Source organism: Lissotriton vulgaris, chromosome 9 (assembly GCF_964263255.1).
Source record: "Lissotriton vulgaris chromosome 9, aLisVul1.2, whole genome shotgun sequence".
NCBI lineage: Eukaryota > Metazoa > Chordata > Amphibia > Caudata > Salamandridae > Lissotriton > Lissotriton vulgaris.
The window spans coordinates 391,489,912-391,513,368 of NC_141697.1; the positions used below are offsets into that span (position 1 = coordinate 391,489,912).

Consider the following 23,457-nt stretch of genomic DNA (forward strand, 5'->3'; position numbering starts at 1 on the left):
AAGCGGTATGAATTTAAACATACAATACAATATAAGCAGTAATAGAATAACAAGTTTGCACTTAACTGGCTGCGGAGCAGCAAAGAAAGAGGAAGTGGTTACCTCTGAGACTGTTTATATACTATGGGTGTACTCTATGGTTGCCCTGGGTTCATGGGTGACGTATTTTCTGTTTTTTCTTTACTGTAATGTGATTGGCTGCTATGTGTCAGTAAAGAAATGAGACTAAGCATAATCGGAGCCTCCTGTCCTGAAATAGAATAGAACGTGTCTCGCAGGATACTACAGTGGAACGAAGACAGAAAGCTCTATTTTTTTTAATTAAAAGCCAGGGTTATAAACTCTCTAAATAACGACTATTTGAAAACTAGACTTCTCTATTTTAATGATTTTTTGTAACATAGTGATGGGCCCTATCTCTGAGCTATTCATGATTCTAATCGTAAGAAAAACAAGGATTCAGCTTAAGGTGCCAGGCAGCACGTCTAATAGAGCATGCCGCCGTTGTACTTATAAAAGCCACGTACCGTGCCTTATTTTATTTGATAACTGCAGCATTGCAAAAGCTTGCACTAGTTATTGGATAACAGAATGGAACATCTACTGAAAATACGTGTTATATAACAGCTATTACAATTGTATGTGGTAAGGAGAAATTACAGCTGCGAACACCGAACAGTGTTTTTTAACAGTTTCTAAATTAAGAAAATGCTTTCGAATTTAGGTAGTGCTATCACTTTAAGCACGCATGGAATAGGATTTGCAGGAAGTTCGAGGAAGCAAAAGCTATCAGGGCGCACTCGGAGTTCAACCAGGGTTTGTGAGAGAGGTTCAGCGAGAACGTAAAGTTTACTCAGTGAGTATTTCAAGAGATCGCCACTCACTCGACATATAGAAGAAACACATTACGGCCATCTTGAATGCAGAAATGGATCTGTTGGGCTTTTTCTCCTGGCTCCTGCTCGTTGTGCTGTCTGTTGCAGCCCTGGCCTTCCTGCTGTACTGCTGTTATCTGAAATACATTCACATGAAGTTCGACCACATCCCAGGACCCCCGAGGGACAGGTGAGGCCTTTGATAGCTTTACTTAAAGACCGAGAAGGATAAGAGAGGGTGATGCGTTAGGTGACAACCCGGGCGTGTTCCCTAACATCACTGTCTGCAGAGACTAATAGGCGCATGTATGGTACTGAACTGTAGATTAATTGCTTTCATATAGTACTTACGACATCCTTCCCGTGCTTAAAATGTGAAGAAGAGTGAAACTGTAATGCTTTCAATGCAAAATGCTTTTGGCTACAAAATATAAAACTGCAAAAAAATGTTTTTTATTTTTTTTAAAGTCATGTTTGGATTGCCGTGTAACTTCGGTAGCTATGGCATCAATGCTACCGAAGTTACACGACAATCCAAACATCTATTGATCTCCTTTTATTTGCCTAGGCTACTAATTCTGAGCTCTGACGTTTCCCAAAGCCACAAGTGAGTCGATCATGCCGTCCATTCTGTGTTTTCTTGCGCTTGTCCTCTGCAGTGATTAGTTTGTTAAAAAAAAAAGTGTCACGGCTCTCGTCAGGAGGCTACTGCAGCTTTCCCCTGCCAGCGTTTCCAGTGATGGGATGGAAAAACCCATCAACTAACCATCAGACCCAAGTGTGATAAATTGGACTGTTTTAGGCCCCCAGAACTATAAGGATGCCTTGGGCAGCAGGTAATAGTGATTTTTGTTGTATATGAATTATTAAGTAACAGTTGGTACTGTCATCTCTAAATTGGCTAGACAGCGCCACCTAACAAGCACCGTTGTTGACAATTAAGTAAGGGTGAGTAGTACCGGAAACCACCGGCTCAAATTAAGCACTGGGTCTTCTGTTTATAATATGATATAGAGGACAGTAGCCAAATGCCCCCCCAAAAAAAACACATCTGAACTGAATGGCTGCTCATACATAGACTTGGGGAACCTGAGAGCTTAGTGGCTGTGTTGAACATTTTATGAAGCTAATCTCGTGTTTTTAACAGGAAAAGATAGTAACTGCATTGAACTATCTAAATGAACACTCAAACGTATTTTTCATTTTCACTCACTTAAAAGCTATTTCTGTAGCTCTAAAATGTCCCACAAGTAAATTTCGGCAAGTCAAAGTTGCATAAATTACTGAAGGAAAATGCATGAAAATCCTGGGACATGCAGATACTGGCACTGTAAGCACGACATTCAGCATGTTATGCCCTGTTTTGCGTGGGAGAAAATCGAAAAAGCTGTAGTTCTCGTATGTGTTAAATTCGAATCTCCGTGGGTTCGGATTTTAGCAGATCTTAAAACAACCAGAGCTATTTGAAGCTATCCCTTTGATAAAACGCACAGTCCCCTGGAGCTCAATTCCAGATACAGCAGTGACTGTATCAGAACTACTCCTGGCCAAGACTTGCTCAAGGCTTTCACTTAATGGTGGACCCTATCAATCTATGTGCTCATGTTGCTAGTGGATCAGTATGTTTCAAAACATGTCTCATGTCACGAATAATATTAGTAGGATTATTAAAGTAGTTCAAAATATACAGAGAACATAAATGGGGCTATTAAATGGAAATAAAGAAGGTGGCTCCTGCAATTGCTTCAGTTAGGTATTCTGATGCTGCTGTGTGTTTATGGTACTATCTACCTGCGATGTCACCACTGGTGTGTGGTACATTCTGTAACCAATACTGTCACGTTGCCAAGATTGTTTTTTTTTTTTTGTCCTCATCTCACCTTAGATCTGAGCAGGTTTAGCAAGCCGTCTATAGTAAATCTGGGCGCCCTTTGACTCACTGCATAGATCCACGCCCCCAGGGCTTCCTCACGTGGTGAGGTCAGGTGTAATCATTGGACCGGGAAGCCGCCACCTTTAGACTAGAAGTTTATCAGATGTAGGTGCCGACCCCAGTCCAAAAGGAGAGACCAGATGTTAACCTGTGTTCCTGACCTATCTCCCTGATCCATACGGGCGATGTTTAGTATAGCTTTTACCCAATTTTCTCTATTAGGGGGGATCGGATCTTTTCACCTTAAACAGATTTCTCTCCTGGCTAGGATTATCAGATACAAAAATAGGCCTTTGTTTATCTGGGAGAGCACCTCAGCAATAGAGTCGTTCATACCAAAAACAACCAAGTTAATATCCATTTCCAGATCTATGCCGAAAATAGCAATCAATATTTCCCTCACATTCTTTCAAAATACAGTTAGTTCCGAACACTCAAACATGTGGAGATCATCAGCCTTATCGGTTTTACATCTGGGGCATTTTGGAATTGGGGCAAATTTCGCAATTCTGGCCGGGTTAAAATAAAGCCTATTTAACACGAAAAAATGATTCCTTTTTAATCTCGCTGGCTTTATATATTTGTATAATAGTTTAAGGGAAGATTCAAATCTTTCTTCTACAGGGAAAGACTGGGGGAGGGAGTTCCACACAGCCAATTGAGTCGGGATCTCTCTATCTTCCGCCTCAAGCAGCCTTGCATACCAATAAGATATTTCTTTTTTCCTTGAATGCAGATCTAAAAAAAGCTGTTCAAGATCCCAATTCCCTTTAATCTCACCCTCTTCCGCCTCATACCAAGATCTCAATTGGATGTATTTGAATCTTGAAAATGTGGGACCAATCTTGGCCAGTAAATATTCCCAAGGAAGTAGACCCTCTGAATCCACCAATTCCGACCATGTCCGCAGTCCCGCCTCCTTTAATGGAATTGCTAAGCTGTCATTCAAGCACTCTGGGGTCCCTGGAGAGTCCCATATTGGAGCTAGATTAGAAAAATATCCCAAACCCCAGATTCGCCTCAATTTATACCATGTTGACAAGGCGGTTTAGACGTACCTTTAGACATACTCGTTTGAAGAATCTGGGCGCCCCGAATTTAAACAAGAACCGACCTTGCCCATTATCCCCCTCTGCCAAAGCCATTTCCCTCAAGAGGCTACCCTACTTAGTTTCAGCTGGTGTTGTAAGAAACATCCTAATACCTTTAAACTGAAATGCCATTAGTTACCATTAGGTACCAGTTAATATCTGGTAGAGCCAAGCAGCCCTTTAGAAGCTTCCTTCTCAGCTTCTTCCATGACAGTCTTGCACTCATTTGACCCCATATAAAACTTCCAATCTTACCCTGGATATTATTTATAGCTTTCTGTGAAAACGTAAGGGGGATGGTGTTAAACAAATAAGTCAGTTTAGGGAGGGCAGTCATCTTCACTAGATTGACTCTACCATAAATAGACAACGAGAGATTTTTCCATCTTGCAAAGAGGTACTCTATATCTTTTTCAACCTTCCCCAAATACCTAAACTCCCCAGTTTCTGGGCCTCCCCTGTACACTGTGTTCCAACACATGATCTCTGTTTTGGCCGACTTGGCAAGATAACCTGACAGTGAACCAAACTCCTGTAACAGTAACTCAATCCGGGGAATGGCAATATTGGGGTCACTTGTATATATAATAACATCATCTGCGTAGAGAGCTTTTTTACACAGATAATCTTGTGATTTGAATGGTCTGATGTTATTATCCAACCTGATCATTTGAGCCAGGGGTTCAATGTAAATATTGAATAAAAGAGGGGACAGAGGCCTTGTTCCCCTCTTTATTTCAAAACTCGGGATCAGGGAACCATTTAACAGGATTTTCGCTGATGCCCCAGAATAAAATTTTTTTAGGCTTTGCACAAATATAGGACCCATTCCCACAGTCTCTAATACCCCCAGAGATATCTCCAGCACACTCGGTCAAATGCCTTAGCGGCATCCAGGGCCACTACTGCTAAAGGGTCGTTCCTCCTCTCAGCCAAGTCGATGTTACCGATCAAGATTTGGGTTTGCTCCTGGATAAACCTTCCTACCATAAAACCTTTCAGATCGGGATTTATTAGGCGTGGTACCAGTTTTGCCAACCTCCCTGCTAAGATGCCCATAAAGATTTTATAATCGGCATTCAGCAGCGAGATTGGTCGGTAGGAATCAGCCAACAGCGAGTTTTTCCCTGGCTTCAATATTAAAACTATTTTAGCCTCATCCCAAGATCTTGGAACCACCACAGAAGTGGAATAAACTGAGTTAAAGAGGATTTGGAGAATAGGCAAAAGCTTGTCGTCTAACAATTTATAAATCTCATTAGAAAAGGAGTCAGGGCCAGCTGCTTTGTTATTTTTTGCCCTCTTGATTTGAGCCTTTATCTCCTCCACTCCAGTGAGTCTTTAGCTGCTTTCGTTAAAACCGACATGGACTTATCTCTAAGCCATGAGCTAATTGCTTCTGGGGAAGGTGTTATTTCCTCACTATACAGAGTTGAAAATAGAGACCAAAGACAATCCTGTATATCTTCAAAGTTGCTTGACTTTGTTCCCAGATTGTCTATGATAAATTCATTTATATCATTTCTTGCTCGGTCTACTCTTGCTTTCCAAGCCAGCAATGCTCCAGCTCTCTCCACATATTCAAAGTTCTCCATATTCCGTGCTTGCCACTGGGTCTTACATTTTCCATCTAGAAAAATCCTTAGATTTTGCTAACCTTCTCAAGATCCTCCTCTAGTTGCACCAAGCCCCTGGGATTCTCTTGAATTACACAGTTCCTTTCCCTTTCGAGGGCCAATATTCTTGACTCAAGGGACTGTAATTCTAGGGCAATTTTCTTATTTTTAATTCTTATTTGGGTACCCAGCACCCCACTCAAATTGGCTTTATATGCGTCCCAAACTTGATCTATTGAGGTAGAACCCATGTTAAAAATAAAAAATTCAGTAGAGGCCGCTTTTATTGTCTGAATAATATCTGTGTCTATCAGGTAGACTCTGTTCAAAGTCCACCTTGGTTGTAAACACGTTCTACTTCTGGAAAATGCAAAGAGCAACGGGTCATGATCCGAGAGATGACTAGGTGCTACGGAGATATATTGAATCTTATCTAGGGCTTCTTTATTGATTAAGACATAGTCTATTCTTGCTAAATGGTGGTATTTTTTACTATGAAAAGTGAAACCCTGTGAACCCCCCCATCTTTGCTCTCCAAATATCCACCATATTAATGTTAAGAAGGAGATTTTTCAAAACCCTTCTAGATCTGGGAGATCCAATAGCGCGGCTGCGATTGGAGCTATCCTTAACTGGATCAAGGCGGATGTAGTAGTCACCTCCAACTATCATTGGAGGCGACGCTAAAATAAGGTTACCTGCATTTTAACCAGAAAAGAGATGTCATCCACATTAGGTCCATAAAATTAAGTACACGTCAATTTTTCCCCTTCAAAGTCCAACTGGGCGATAATCCATCTTCCTGATTGGTCTGTTGAGACTGATTTTATCTCACAACTAAGACCTTTCTTGACCAATATTTCCACACCTCAGCAGTGCACCATTTGTTGAGAGTGGCAAAAACATTGTAACCAAGGAAGTTTAGAAAAGATGTTCTCAGACTCTGTTTGACTTAAGTGCGTTTCCTGCAGTAAACAAACTTGTTCTGGTAGCATCTCTAAATATTTAAAAATTAATCTTTGTCGTCTAGGGCATCTTAGGCCATTTGTATTCCAAGAAATAAATTGGATATTACGGCCCCCTTTCATTTTGTTTTTTCATCTTGTATTCCCTACTTAACAAACAGCCTTTACAACATAGTTCAAAGAACCAGTGAGATGAGAGATTTTTTTTACTTTTTTTTTCCTGCCACCCTGTGCTCCCCCCATCCGTCCTTCCCACCCTACCCCCATGTATCCCAAACCCCCTAACCCCTTGAGGAATCCTACCTACCAAAAGGCTGATTGCCTATTCGGGCTCTTCCCTCCTCTGGGCTTTTTTAAAAAAAACCTTCTTTTTAATATAATCATAAACTAGCGGCCTGGCTTGAGGGTTTATTTTGGACTTCTATTTCACCCCCCTCACACGTCTCCCTGCTTTTCAAGGTGAATTTTTGCTATTGGAGTGTCGGTTTCTTGAGGAGAGCGAATCATGTGCATGTGGTTGTTCCACATAACACGTAGTGTCGCTGGAAATCTCAATTGAGCCCTTGCCCCTAACCCATTCAGCTCTGGTCATCTCTTCCCCAATTCCCACTGTGTTTGGCAAATGGGGAAGAGATAGCACCTTCCTTTCGGGCAGCAGACAAGATTTGTTCTTTTACTGAATAGGACAGGAAATTAACCAAAATTTTAACATAACTGAAGAAAAGAAAAAGTTGATATTTATTTGTATGTCTGTTTTCCGCGCCTGTGTTACTCAAGAATGGAAAAGTTCAGACCCGCCACTATTTCATACCTGGAGGGCGCGGCTGCTAGCTAAATATAATCTGGAGCTTGCTATCTATGCTACGAAAGGTCACGTAAAAAGACTTGTAGGGGGGGAAGATATGGGCCCCATTGCAGCAATGGATTCAGGGGGAACAGGGGGAGTAGATTGTTTGTTTTTCCTTGGTTACTGCTTCAATGTCATTTGTTAAGTTTATCTGTATTTTGGATTACCCGCTGAATTGTAATCACTTATTCTTTGCTTTTCTAATATTTTCGTTGTACTGAGTACTGTTTGTATCTGACTTGCTTGCAATAAAAAGTTGAAAATCAAAAAAACAAAAAAAGTATGCATCTGACTATATTATGAAATAGTGCTTTTGTCCCCTATGTTAACGAGGGCCAAGACCATCTACCGTGCAATGTAGAAATTTTGATAATTTGCAAATAAAAATGTTAGCACCGTGTTTGGTGTTATAAGAAGCAGACATTGTAAATATTTAGATACTTTATGAGTTTTATTGGTTATTTCTCTATATACATCATAAATCAAAATAAGAAGAATCAATATGAATAAAGAGATTTTTTATAAAAAAAAAAAAGGAAATTAACCAAAGTTTTCCGGGGCTTCGACCGACCAGGATGCCTTTTAAACAGGTCTCTGTGGACTCTCTGTATTTCATAACTTAAGTCTATTCCTGGGTGGTCTTTTAGCACTGTGCGTTTCAAGAGCGAGATCAAAAAACCCTTAATGTCATCCCCTTCCATTGCTTCGGGTATGTTCATAACCTTCAGGTTATTTTTCCTAGCATGATTCTCCAACCTCTCCAGATCGTCTTTAAGCTCCTTATTTTGGATGGACCTTTTCCCAAACTGCGACGCCGTAGCCTCCATTGCTGTTTTGATCTTAGGAATCTCTTCCTCAATTGCGTCCGTCCTTGCAGTGACTACTTCCAGTTTCTGGGCCAATTACTCACAGGAGGACCGAATAGCCGCTTGATTTGCTTCAGAAACCAAGAATCTGTTAGCCAAATCGGCTTGGTTTACCTCGGAGACTGTGAATCTGTTGGCCATCCCCTCTTTCAGGGCCAATAGAATATCTGCCAGTGAGTGGGAGGTTGGACCTGAAATATCCTTAATCACCAGGGAACAGACGGGGCCTTCTTTTGCCACTTCTTCATTTTTCCTCTTCACTGATGTTTCAAGTGAATCAGGTGTGTCTCTAGATTTTAATTCTAACCCCTGAATATCTTCCTCCTGCTGATCAAAAATAGAGAATCTGTTGATAAGGGTTATATCTGAATGTACTTCCAGATCCTGATTAGATTTTAGTGTAGTTTGTAGTGTGGATTCTGCCGTATCTTTCTTACTGACCTCACTGCTATCCACACCACTAGATTCAGGTAGAGTCTTCTCCTTTCCCAGCAAACTGCTCTGTTCATGCCCCAATTTTAATATAGTGGCTGCTTCAGGTTTACAAATAGCTTGGGGCTGGGTTTGGGAGTTGGATTGGGGTTGAGGGTTTATTTTGGAGGAAGTAAGAGACATGACCCGATAGTAAGACTTCAAAGATGGCGTAATTCTTACTTTGGTTTCTACAGATTTCTTTTCTCTTAGTTTCGCCTTACTCTTTTGTGCTTTAAGAAGAACTGGGGTTACTGGTATTCCTGAACGTCCCTCCTGTTTAATCTGTTTACCCTTCCTGGTCACAATATTTACTTCCGCAACGGGGGGGAGATTCGTTGGGGAATAATTGAATGAGTGATCAGTTTATTTGAGACAATATGTGCTGCTCTAGCCCTTAATGAGTATCTGGTGGGTTGGAGGGCAAAAAAACCTCTTGCGCAGAAGCTCCAATCTCCATACAGTCAGTCCGCACCTTGCCTAGTATATCCCTCTCTACCGCAGCAAGATTGTTCTTAAATATACCTTTTTTATCTATAAGGGAATACGGTGGAAAACCAGTAAAAGAAAAGAATGCCACCACTGCCCCCAAAGAAGCTACTCTCACCAATGCCTCACTCATACAAAAAGTCTTGTAAAAAACCTCTCCTGCCAGCAATCCCCACCGATCTTTCCCAATCCCCAATCCATCTCTTTCCCCCTGTACCCCCAATCCAGCTCATTCCCCCTGTACCACACTATCCAGCCTCAAAGCACCGTTTTTACAGCAACACGGCAGCCGTCCAGACCGCCTCTACACTGGGGCTCTTCCCCACCTCCAGCTTGTTGGACGCTCAGCTGCCGCCTCTCGCTCTCTCTCAGCCGCTACCGCGTTGAGTACTATCCAGCCCTCCGATCACGCTCCTCCAGTGAACACACCGCGACCCGAACTGGAAGGCCGGCAACAGGCTCCTCTCTTTCTCCCCCCTGCCCCTGGCAGGGACGATGGAACTGCAACCGCCGATGGAAACGTGGACGCCGGCGGAGACAGGGATACCGGCACTGAATACGCCAAAAAAAGGTTAGGCTCAGTCCGCACCATCATCCGGGAGAGGCTTAGTGAGGGTATCTTGGTTTTTACTCCCCCGAGGTCAAGCCGCCATTAGAACCCAGCGGGGGAACACCCACGACCGTTCAGTCAGCGGCCGCCATGTTCCTCGTTGCCATGATGTTGTTTACTGTCACTGATTGTCGTGGTACTACTGGATGTGAGTAGTATATCTTTTACTGCTTGTTGACGATGCTTTTCACTTTTAATAGCATTATCTGTTACCAGGTTTGGCAAACCTTTGTCATGGAGCTATTGAGGTCAACGGAACAAAGCCATCCTGGTCTTTCTGCTGACACAGCAGTAATGTAAACGGCGAGGGAGCTCAACCGCCTCATATCTATAGACTTTGACCTTGTCAGCTCATGAGCTGGATCCCAGAGAGCTGCGCCTGATAACTAGAGTAATATGTGAACACATGGTTGAGTTTAGTTCAGTAGGTGGCTCTGCGTCTCTTACTTTACCTTTATCTCGGTGTAGTGGGTGTGATTGGGTATGTGTGGTATAGACTGCTTAAGTGTGTCATTTTGCAGTGCACTGGCCATAATTAAGGGGGAAGCACTGAGATGCATTTTCCACCACCTTATGGGTTGGTAAATGGCACATCCACATCTAGTGTAATCATTCCTTTGGGTGATTTACTGCATAAGATAAGATAATACCATCTGAACATAGCAGAATGAGATAGGTAAGTGCCAAAGTTCAAGAATTGTTGAATAATCTTACTGGCTCAGATCAGGCTAGAGTGTGAATAAGGAGTATGGTGCCCATAACCTACTACAGGTCTTCTTGAAAGATACAAACATTCTCCTGTGCCTCAGCGGTGACTGGACGGCAGTTTACAACCACTGTAGACCTTTTGTCTTACCTTAGAGTCTTCTAACAGCAGCATGTGGTTGTTTCGCCTGTGTGTAGTTTGAAGCACACAGGGTGGCCTCACCTCACATGAACGTAGGGCAGGCCAGCACCATAATGAATCCACATTGAAGAACCCAAGGTTCTGTCCCAGCCTTTGCCTTCGGCAGGGACTGGACAGGAAAAGGCTATATCTAAGCTAAGAGATGGTGTTCTGCAATCTCAAATGCCATTAGCATATATTGTATTAGTCTATTACTACGCTGAATGTGCTTGTTTCGCAAATAAACAAACTACATAAATCCCAAATAAGTGAAGGTTTCGGAAACATTCTGCAACCGAAAATCAGACTGAAGGTCCTTTTTATAATCATTTCAGTTTGTCTGCTGATACAAGCCCAGGTCTGTGGACTGGCATCACATCTCTTCAGCATGAGCATGAGTATTTGAAAGTAAAGTGTTCCCTGTGAATAAGTCAAGCATTTAAAGAGACACTTGTCTATATTTGGATGGCTTATGCGTCCTCTGACCTAATGTAGGTGGATTACTGGACCTACCTTTAATTGGTAATCCACCTGGACCTGCCTTTAACTGGCCACAATATGCAAGGTCTTCTCTTAAGACAACCAGCAAGGAGAGTACTGCCTAGTTCTATTAATTTGCAGCAGGAAATTGTTCCTACCGAGGGATTTACGTGGGAGGGTACAACAAGAGTCTTGAGGATCCTCTGGGCGCTACGCCATAAGTTTCTCTACAGTACGTAAATCACTCGGTAGAAAACGCAATATATGGGTAATTTCCCTGGTGGTGCACAGTTCCCATGTCCCAGAGGGTATTTTTGTCCAAGTGCCTGCTTCACCATATGGGGCATGTGCACAGGCCAGAAACTCACTAATTTATATGAACTATTCAAAATGCAAATCAGGTATAACCATTAGTCATTAGGCAGGGGCTAACATCGCTTCCACACACAGGCTATAATAACATGGGGCACACAAACTGCTGTGGTCCTTCGTGTAATATGACATTGAGATTTAAATGGCACTGCACTTGGATTTTTCCGGTACAAACTATTGTTATCAGATGTCATAATGCGATGATTCAAATTAATCAATTCAGTTTTTTTACTTCCTGATGGCATTAGGCTGATTTTTTGCTGCATGGTGTGATGTGACAGCAATGGACATTTTCCCATTCCTCTTTCAGGGCTGATGGCCACCGTGAGATGTAGCATGTGACAGTCATGGACATTTCTCATTTCTCATGCAGGGCTGGCAGCCACCATGAGATGTAGTAGACAGCCATTGTTGGGTACGATAAAGGAGCACAATCAATAATATTTGAGCACGTGACTCCTATACAACAACTGCATATCAGTGATCTGGATAGTGGCAACTCCGCTTCTTTTAATTGGAACATCATGCGTTTATAGTGTCTGGCACTATACACTGTTGCTAATGCCATTCATTATCCATAGAGTTCACTGCTTATTGCAGAGGGTTACACGTGCCACTGACTTTGCAATACAGCTTTCTCCTCATATAAAGTAGTGAGTACAATGGTTTTATGAACGGAGTAATAATTCCACCCTGTGCCATACTGTAAGAGTTACCTACTGGCATTCAACCAGTGTGGAAGGTAAATGCGTTTGCATTTACACATGTTTATTTAAACGGGAAGGGCTTGCACTTGTTTAGACCTTGAGGCTGTTGGAGGCAATGAATCATCAGCGTTGATAAGCTTATTAAACTACTGCTTATCTGTCCTTCACAAAGGTCACATTGGGCAAAGCGGTACAAGCTGATACACTGTTCCTGTTGGTTCTTGTTGGTAGAGGATCGGTGGAGTAGTGAGAGCCAAGGAAAGAAATGCAAAGTGCGCAAGAATTAGAACAGACATTTTTTCAATGGCACAGCCACTTGTATGTCACACCTCATGCACGTTGTGGAATCAAACACCTACTGTCAAATTACTACATGAAAATAGGGCCTCGGGAGGGGCGGCCAACCAGCGGGAGGCCTGGCACTCCCAGGGGATTTTGGCGGGTGGGGGGGGACAGCAAGCACCTCAGTGGGCTGGTTTGGGTTACTTGGTTTCCTTTTGGGCTGGTTGGGCTGGTCCTTGGGCTCCCCTTGGGCTGGTGTTGGGCTACCTTGGGCTGGTGGTTACTTAACCGGGCATTTTGTGAGGCTGTTCACCACTTTGGTGGCAGCGACCCAGCAGCCGGTGGGAGGTTTCCTGGGGGTGCTAGCTGTTTCCCGCCCTTTAAAATTTTTGGTGAGGAGGGCGTAGAATGACGGTTGTTTGGCAGGTTTTGCAGTATGAGCTTTCTTTTGCGAGATAGTCTAATTGGGAGCAGGTGCACCGGGGGGGGTATATTCTGTTCAGGGGCTTTGTCGCTGGAGCCGGTGCTGGGTGTGTACGAAGGCCTCTGGGTTGGCGTTTTTTCCCTAGAAATGCAAGGGGGTAGTGATGAGTTTGGGGTTTACTGTTGGGTAGATATAAGAAGTTATATAGTTAGGTAGGTAAGAGTTTGCGAATTGCAAGTTTGTGGTTATATTGTTGCAAAGGGGATCCAATTTTAGGGGTGGGGGAAGAAGGTATGTTAGGAAGCATATATTTAGTGAGGACTAGTTTGTTCAGCACAGGCCAAGGGTATGTAATTGTAAAGTGCACCTGTTTCCAATAAAGCGGCCTTTTACACACCAACAAGCTGGTCTGTGGTATGTGCTGCCCCTCCCCACCCCATTATGGGCCCAAAAATTACTGTGTGCATTTTAGGGAACTAAAAAATGTTTGACCGTGTTGAACCATCAAAAGAAAATGATACATATTCGGATAAAGTCTGAGGCCGAACTCTGACGAAATTTTGAAAAGATGGATACAAAGACATTGCACTAATTCTGAGAAACTGTCTAAATAATAAGTGCTTGTCATGTTCTGGTTAGAAAGTATTTCCTTTATATCTACCATAAAGGAAAGGAAGCTGACAGTCGGGATTTTGCTAAATAAAAATTACAAAACCTCTTTCACCACCTGGCAGTCTGTGAACGGAAACAAGTGAAATTAGTTTTAGAATACAACATAAACAAGCATTTGCAATGCAATAGGCCTTGCATTTACGAGAGTTTGAGCTATTGCCATTGCAAATTACTGTGCCTTTTATTTATGTGTTGCTTTCAAAACAGATAAATATAAGGCATTGTCATTTACAATGCCAATAGTTTAAACTCTTGCAAATGGGATACCTATTACATTTGAAATGCATTTGGTGCCTGTGCTATAAACATTTTTTTTAAAGCTTTATGAGAGAGATTGTCCTGCCTGCAAGAGCAGGCAGAACAAAGCTTTTTGATGAAATAGTGCTCGGAGGCTGTAATTAAAGCCTACCGGGTAACAAGTCAACACACGTAACATGGGGTTTCGCCACGAGAGGTTACATAATGAGACAAGGCAGTACTAAGGAGCGATTACTAAGACTGTTGACCAATGAACAGCCACAGTTTACAGTGGACAGTGACACAAGCCAATGAAAAATATGTGCTGAGAGTGTACAGAGGTTCAAGTTCCTACCTGAATACAGCATGCCTTGCAGAGCAGCACATGCCCTGTCTAGGCTCGATCTAAAAAGGGATATTAGAATGTTACACTCTGAGAGTTGGCATCACTCAGTGCACACAGCAAGAGTAACACAGAAGCGGCGGGGTAATCACCTTACTACAATATGGTAGAGAGTACGTTATCAAAACCATAGTAAGTGAACATCACAATGCACATCGCCAGTCCATTGCAAAGAAATGGAATAATAAAGACGAAGGGGTCCATTAGGATGGCGGGCAGACTTTGCCCGCCCGCCATCCCCGTGCAAAACGGACCGCTCGCCATCGGGCGGCAGTCCCGCCTTGGCCATTAGGATGCACCCACCACACTTGCGGGCGCATCCTGTATTTTTACTGTATGCGCCGCCTGCTGCAATGGTAAAAATGCACGTTGTGCATTTTAAAGCACAACATGACTGGCAACGCGCAGTGCCTGCCATGTGCACTTTGAAATGCGGAGGTGTACCATAGGTACCCCCCATGTGCACCCCACAGAGTCCCAGGTGACCCGCAACGGGCCCCCGCAGGGAGTCTCCGCATGCCTTTCCGTCGCGGAATTGCCGCCACAGAAAGGCATTCCCCAAAGCCCATCATAATATGGCTGGCGGTGTCTAATAGAAGCTCACCGGTTGCACACCTATAGATCCATAGGTGCATCTCCCATGGCACCAGTGTGTTTGCTGAATCAGCTAAAGTTTTAATTCAAAAAATTCAAATCAGCCGTTATGTTTTTTTGAAAGTAAAATTATATTTCACATTGTTCTTGGTTATCACAATGTTTTTTCATTCATCGTTTGTAGCGACATAATCCAATGCATTTCGGTGAAAAGGTTCACCTTCGTCAGGGATTTTCTACAAACAAAATAAACAGTATACATTGTAACTTTCTTTAAATGAACAGTAGTTACATTCACATTTTGTTATAACATTTGTTACTCTCACATGCATATCTGTGTGTTTTTAAACTAAAAGTTTGCCTCCCACTCGAGTTAGTGCTAATGTGCGTTCGGTTACCGTGATACTAAAGCGCTAAATATTAGCTGTCCGTTAGGCTGTGGTTTTATAAAAAAAGGGGGAAGAATGGGCTTAAAAGCTGTACTGCACGCGGTTAAAAACTCGCTACCATTCTGGTTATCCTTACTCTCGCCCTTGCTCACCTTGTGCTACTTCGATCGTTTCCTTCCGCTCCTGCCTGCGGGTGGGTCTGTTACGAAATGAGCTCTCTAACTCTGAGTAATGACGCTGACGCTGCGTGAGTTGCGCATGCGCAGTGTGGGAGTTTAACGTGTTTTTTTTCTTTTTAACTGCTGTGTGTGGTAAACATAACGTTTTCAACTCATATAACTTTACCTACTAAATGTTATGAGTGTTACACTTGAATACAATGGGTTGAAGTTAATCAACGCGCTCCAAAACCGGGAAGTGGTTTAGAGTTGCTATGTTAATATCTCATTCTGGGGTATGTGGTGTGTTATGTACAAACTGGGTTATAAATAACATAAAAATTCTGTTCGATCATTTAAGCCATTCGGCTTGAGACTGTTCAAATAATAAATCCAGTGATTTTCACGTTTCAACAAATTCTTTTTGTTCAATGTTCCTTCCTTTTTTGGTACAATTTCCAAAACACAAGCTCTCAATTGGTTTAGATTGTGTCGTTTTTCTTCAAAATGGATGGCTATTGTGGATTTCGTGGAGTGGGTTCTTATATTGCTCTTGTGTTCTGTCAATCTTACTTTTAGTTTTCTTTCAGTATGTCCCACATATACGCTTCCACATGGGCATTTTAAAAGATAAACCACATTCGTGGTGTCGCAAGTTGCATTAACCCTCAGAGGTATTTTGTGTCCTTTCATAGGGTGACTGATATTCGACCCCTTGATGATGTTGTGACAGTTGGCTCAATTTAAGCACGGTACTGTTCCTCTGTATATCTGATGGGGTGTGGTTTGTTTGGGTTTTTTTAACAGATCACTTAGGTTTTTGCCTCTTGAGTGAGCAAACAAAGGTTCCTGGTCGAATATTCCATTGAAATCGCTTTCCATTTTGACTATTTGCCAATTCCTATAAATGATTCTTTTGAATTGGGAGCTCACATTTGAGTATTTACTGACACATGTTATTCTCTGTGATTTGGTACTGGGCTTGTAAGTTAGTAATTCAGATCTTGTTTTCATTTCGGCTCTGGCCTGTGATTTTCGGATCATATCTTCTGGATAGCCTCTATTTGCAAATCTGTGTGCCATGTTTTGTAATTGTTCCTGGCATACGTGATCCTCCGAGACCACTCGTTTAACCCTTAGAAATTGAGTATAGGGGAGGTGTGCCTTCAATGTTGGAGGATGGTGGCTGGAGTAATGTAGTAAGTTGTTCTTATCGGTAGGTTTCCGATACAGGTTCGTCATGATGATTCCATTTTTCAATGTGATTTCCACGTCAAGGTATTGAATAGTGGTGTCGTTAATATTCCATGTGAATTTGATTCTTTCGTTTTTTTCATCCAATCTTTTTAATTGTTGTTCCAAAGATTCTTGGGTTCCTTTCCATATGATGAACATGTCATCTATGAATCTCATGTAGGCTAGCAAATGTGTAGCCCATTCCTGGTCATTATAAATGTGTTCCTCCTCAAATGCTCCCATGAACAAATTCGCATACGCCGGTGCGGCGCAATTTCCCATGGCGGTTCCATTGAGTTGAATATACCAGTGTTTCTCGTAGGTGAAGTAGCTGTTCATGAGAGTGAATTCCATGAGTTTCAGCAAGAAGAGTTGTAGGTCTTGTGTATATGTACTTTGTAGTAATGCTTTCTCTATAGCATCTAGGCCTTCTCTGTGGGGTATGGCTGTGTATAATGTTTTTACATCAATGGTTGCCATGATGCAATCTGGTTCAATTTTGACTGCTTGTAGTTTCACCAAAAAGTCTGTGGTGTCTTTTATGTAGGAGAGGTTTTTGATGACTAAAGGTTGCAAATATCTATCTATAAATTTCCCCACTGGTTCATGGATACTCATCTTAGTGGAAACGATGGGTCGGCACGGTGGTTTCTTTGGATCTTTATGTACCTTGGGGACCAGGTATATAGTGGGACTCTTTGGATTTTCTTGCGTCAGATATTGTTTTGTTTTTTCGTTGATGGTTCCCTCTTCGGTGGCTTGATTCAATATGACCTGTAACGTTTTTCGTATTTCCATGGTAGGATCATAATTTATTTCCATGTAGGTGTTTGTGTCTCCTAAGTGTGTTTGCATGACTGCCTCGTAGAACTCTTTCTCCATAATTACTGTTGCTCCTCCCTTGTCTGCTTTTTGGCAGATTATTTGGGTGTTGTTGGCTATACTTTCGATGGCTCCGAATTCTTTTTTGGACATGTTTGGATTCTTTGCCCTCTTGTTGGTGTTGATTTTATTGATTTCCTGTTTACATAAGTTTTCAAAAAGGTCTATCATCTTGTGCGATATGGGAGGCATGTAGTTACTTGGAGTTTTCAACCCTTTCAATTCATCGTCTTTAGGTGTAGTTTTTTCTGTGATGACGTTTTCAAAGAAATGTCTCAATCTCATCTTGCGTGTGAGCTTGAAAAGACTGACTTCCAATTCTAATTGATTGGTGTGACTGGTTGGCACGAACGATAATCCTCTTTGCAAAGTGTTAATTTGTATATCTGTAAGATTTTGGTTTGAAATATTTAGTACTAGATTTTCCTGTGTGGTCAATGCTGTTTCTTTCTCTCTTTCCTGGTTGTTGTATTCCTCGTTTGAGGCGGACTTTTTTCTTTTGTTTTTGTTGCGTCCCTTCCTGGGTCTTCTAGTGCTGTTTGGCCTGCGTCTAAAAAAGGCTCCGATGTTGTTGGTTTGTCTGTTGGTTTGTTTTTGGTAGGTGCTCTTCTTTGTTCTGGTCTATCACTATCTGTAGATGATGTATCTGTTTGGGAGGTGTATTGTTTCGTTTGTCGCCTTCTGGCGTAAACTTCCGCCCAAGTATAAACTTCCTGTAATTTATAGTCGAGGGTATCTCTCCTATATTTCCTTAGTTTTCGTTCATTGACTTCCTGTACATGGTTTGCCAATTGTGCGTTGATGTCATCGATGATTTTTTGTAGTTCTTCCTCTGTGGCTCCCTTCTTGAGTTCTTCCGTTACAGTTTCGATCTCTGTTTTTAGCTCTAACAGTATTTTTGCCAATTCCTCTATGATGAGTAAAATCAAATCCAAACTGCATTTATTCAGTATAGCAAACCACCGTTCGGTAAATGGTTTAGAATTTTTGCACAAGGATGGTTTTAGGGCTATTCTGAGGCCTCTGGGGATTCGTTGTGCCTTGTGGTATTTAATCATGGTATTAGCATGGAGTCGTTGGTTAATTTCTCTCCGTGTAAGGTACATGAGTTGTTTAATTTGTTGTTCCTTATTTCTGGTGACTTTTGGTTCTGTGGTCTCCGCTTGTATTAATGAATATATTTTTTCGCTTGCTTCCGCCGTGTAGGCAAAAGTATCTGCTCGTTGGTCTGTAGAATGCGTGATTTCTTCATATTGCATGTTGCTGTCGTTGGGCGTGCTACCTCCCTGTGGTGTCTAATAGAAACCATCACCATATTAAACATTTTCCGCCCCGGCTCAAGGCGACCAGGGAGGAAAAGCGGCGAACGGTCTTTCCGTCCGCCACGGTCCCCCATCGCCATACTAATAAGGCGGGGGGAAATGGGCAGCAAAGGATGTCGGGCGGATCACCACCGCCCCCATGGTGGTGGTGGTCCGCCCGACATCCTAAAAAGCCCCAAGAAATAAAAAGACCACGAGCCAGGCCTGGTATGTTTCTAGCTATAACATCAATTTAGAGCAAGAAAGCCAGTGTATGAGACAAATACTGCAAGTACCATTAGAAACTATTACTAAAATCATGCAGTAAAAAATTACAGACAAGTTCAAAAACACCACAACCCAGGACTATCATGTTTGTAACCCAGTAACCAAGATCACGAGGAAGTCAGATTAAAAAAAGTTGGAGCAAGTCACAGAAACATAACAGATCACCTTCTTCAAAAATAATGTAGCTATAATGGACTATTATGCATACCTGCACCTTAGTTCAACAGACCACACCAGTTCTGTCAGAGAAGGTGGGTGGAAGTGAGCTCACTATCAGCCCCTGCAGTAACACACCCTCAACTTCACCTCTGTCCACCTCCCACTTAATACCTCTAAATCTAGTGATTAAGCCACCCACAGTTTTAGGTGGACTTAGAGGTATAGCTGTCAATTTTGCCGAAAGTGTAGTGGCACTGGGGCCAGGGATTTAAGAGTCCAACTGCACCGCAGTTATAGCTGTTTTGACCACCAATTTAGAGGATGGGGCTCACTTTTCTTGCATACATTAGAACCATTGACTACTTTGCTACACCACTGGATGGACTGTGTGTGTAGCTTGCCCAGATATCCGTAGATGGTCAGTCTGTGCTTTATTATAACCTCTCCTTCTCCTACCTTCTCAGGTCCACATAAGAAGCCCTCTTGCATGGCCAGTGTGTCCTGGTCCAGGTCTCTAGTGCCCTGGTTAAACAGTAATATTGACACAACACAGCCATCCCAGATCTGGTGACCTGCCTCCACCAAAACCTCCAAGTATCGATGCCACAAGTCTGCTCCTGTAATGGAATATCTCTGATAATTTCTTTGAGGTAGCTCCACATTCATAAGTTTAATTAAAACATTAGAACGTTGAGAGCTCCATTAAAGAGAATGGAGTGCTCCGGGCTTCTAGTGGCTGGTAAAAGCCCGGAGCGCCAACATTTAAATGTTTGTCGTTCAGCAGTGTTGCTGTGAACAAAGGCCTTATGGAGCCTGGGGGATTTAAAACCCCTTAGCCTCACTGAGACCTTTGTTTTATTTGTTAGATCATTCTGACCTCTAGTGGCAGAATTTTATAATAGCCTTATAGCCCACCGTAGCTGGACTATACCGGCCATAAAATGCCTACTCTTTGTTAAAGGCCCTCGCCTTCAACTCAGGCCTTTAATGCTGGAGCCTGCTTTTAATGGCCGATATAGCATGCTACACCTGGCTATAAGACTACAATAGAAGCCTTTGTGATCAGAAACATAAGACCGATACGTGTGGGTGTGAATATTGCTTTATAGCCCTTTGCAGCGGGCCATACCGACCATTAAAGGTCCACTCCAGCATTAAGGGCCTTTAACAAGGGAGCAGGCATTTAACCCTTCCGCCACGGTGCGAGCGAAATAAAAGGTGGGCGTGGTTCGGATGGCCCCCGGCCGTCCTCCGCACATGCCCACCGTGACGTCGGATGGCCGGGGGCTGTCCGACGCATCCAAGGGGTTAATGGCAGGTATAGCTCGTTACTGAGGGCTAAAACGCTATTAGAAAATTACACCGCTAGAGGGCAGATTGCTCTAATTTGTAACACAAAGGCCTAACTGAGCCTGAGGGGGTTGAAATCCCTTCATGGTCGGTGAGGTCTTTGTTCACAGCAATAGCTGTGAAAGGAAAACATTGGAATATTGATGCCCCGGGCTTCTGCCAGCCATTAGAAGCCCGGAGCACTCCATTGTCTTAAATGCAGCGCTCAACATTCCAATATTCTAATAGATGATACAAATCAGAGGTCAAGCTTTGCAGCCCAATTCTGATAGAGTAGAGTTCGGAATTTTCCAAGTATGATAATTATCACCCAGTACATGTTACCCCAACCAAATGGGTAATAAAATGCAGATTAATGTGTTTTCACCAAAATCCCCATGTCCTTGTATTTCAATTCCTTTCTTCCCTATAAATTTCGCCAGCTCTCACCTGCCAAAGTTTAACAGGAGATAGCCTCGGGGTGTTGATCTTGTATTGCTGGGGGCGGTAATCCTCGCACTTATAATTGTGAGCCCTTCTCAGGGGTCACAAAAATCCGGGGCATTCGTAATCAAACCCGTTGTCTCGCTCAGATTACATGATGCAATTATGTAACTAACGGATTTTTGAATAGTTCGAGAGAAGCCAAATATTTGTTACAAAATTATATGAAAAGAAAGTGTATACGTATTACAGAAGGAGAATAATGAGGGTCAACAATAACAATTGCAAGATAGTAAAGAAAAACATTTGCAAGATGTTTTGTGTCCTGCCAGCCAGATAGAAACAATTAACATAATACATCTAAATCGTTAAATTACAAAATGCACTCGTCGAATATTTGAAATTGTAGAAGACTAGACATAAATGTGTTTGTCCGTAGGCGCAGGTGCAATTTATATATTGGTCATGACAAAGAGATCATAAAATGTGGGTTGGCTCACTTAAATTAACTACAAATAGTTTATTTGGCTTCTTACCAATAAGAAAAATGTTAGACGGCAATTATTACACATGAAAGTCGTGAAACTATCTTCCGCGTTCATACGTGCCTCTCTCAACATTAATAAATGCATTTTCAAAACTTATGAACCTTCCGGATATACGACTCGTCTCACGGGCATGCGCTTTGCAACCTTGCAAAACAATACTGGAACCAGTTGCTTAGTAATGTTATTATGTACAATATAACTACTGCTTTCTCGGCTTTTGTGACTCAGCAAGTTTTTATGAGTTTGGCTCCCCTCGTTGGTGTTTCCCACACAGGCTTTGCTAGATTCAACACTGCTATAACAATTATGTGTTGCATATGCCAGTAGAGTAATGTAACGCCTTCTCCAACTACCATGTTAAGTTCGTGCTATGCGAAGGCACATGTTTCACACATGTACTCAAAGTTCTGTAAGTGCATTTTTCAAGTTTTTTCTTCTTGTGAATTTCACACATGCACTAAATGTAATTGTTTTATTAGAGAGTGTTTATTCAAAACACATTTGACGTGCAGTTATTGTTCAGAATTAAACCTGAAAAAATACTGAAATAGGTAAGATATGTCCAGTAATACACTTCATAACAAGCACAGAAGCCATGCAAACCCTAACTTCCACATCGAATGCAAGCTCATAAAGAAATATATTTGTTTACCCTTTATGCTTCTTTAACATGTGGGTCCAGATGTACCAAGACTGAATTAAGTGAAAATCTATTTCAAGTTGCTCAGCAACTTTTATCCAATCCATTTGTTTTTGCAAACCAAACTATGTAATGGTAGGTCGGTTCCGAAAACCACGATATGTAGTGGCTGAAGATTCAGCCCACCTCAGGAAAATTAATTAGGTAGATCACAAATTGTTACCCACTATAAGTTACATCCATCAAAGGGATGGTGGCCTGCTGGAGTAAGCAGACTATCATGTCTGTGATTGCTTTTAAATCAAGCAATTTTTAAAACATGCAACCCATTTTCTTTGGGAAATGGGATGCCTTTAAAAAAATGAAAATTGAAACTAATATTTTCTAAGAGTAGCCATTAGTCTCTAGAACACTGCTTACTCTTAAAAATATGTTTTTCAACATTCTCAAATATGAAGTGGTTCCATAGGAGCACATGTTCCTGTTTGCAAATGGCCAGCGGTGGCCGGCTCAGGTAAGCGCATGTGGGGCAGGGTGGGGTGGAGCATGGGGGAAGTCTACAGACATTTATTTCAAATTGTGTCCACTTTCACGTTTTGTGATTGGAAGTTTCTATATGGGCCAGTTTTGCTTCATAGGACGAAATGTAAATGATCAAATGTTACTTGTTAAATATAGAAAATAAAAGCAATATATACATCAGGTCACCTTGTGGATTTGATATTTTTACAAGTGACATACTTGTAATCAAAGCCCCCTACTGATATGTGGTTGGACACTTAACTTAGGCTATGTGGGCCTTTTCACCATCAATTTGGGCAGCCTAGTCAATATGGGGAAGACAGAAATTGAAAGTGCTGGGATTTAGAGAAGCTTTGCTTTTCATTCAATCTGTAGAAACGTCCAGCAGAGTAGTGAAGCCTTGAGTACCAGACAGTGTACCTTAGTGAGCCTATTGTAAGGGCTACTAATGCCTCAACATATCAGTTTCGTTTTGTACTTCACTTTACCCATCACATATTGGCACAATCATTATCCCAGCCATCCCAGTAATTTTGCGATGAGCTCTCTATATCTGTTTGGCAAATGGTAGTCACCATGAAGCCGACAATAGAAGAGGAACAGATCAGTTCCCCAATAGACATAACTACTATAGTTAACTACCATATATATATACCCCAACCACTGATAACTATTTTGGTGGATTTTGCAACTCTGAATTCACAGGACATCATCAAGATTGTGGATTTAAGTTGACCTACT

The 23,457-nt window shown here is 42.1% G+C and overlaps 1 protein-coding gene across 1 annotated transcript in view; it reads left to right on the forward strand.

Moving 5' to 3' along the window:
• The first annotated feature begins 748 nt into the window (after nucleotides 1-748).
• Nucleotides 749-23,457, forward strand: part of LOC147690172 (cholesterol 24-hydroxylase-like) — a 275,267-nt gene continuing 252,558 nt past the window's right edge. Inside the window, exon 1 of the mRNA XM_086937765.1 lies at nucleotides 749-1,065. Coding sequence (XP_086793891.1) covers nucleotides 929-1,065 — 137 coding nt within the window. The 5' untranslated portion in view covers nucleotides 749-928. The remainder of the gene's footprint in view (nucleotides 1,066-23,457) is intronic.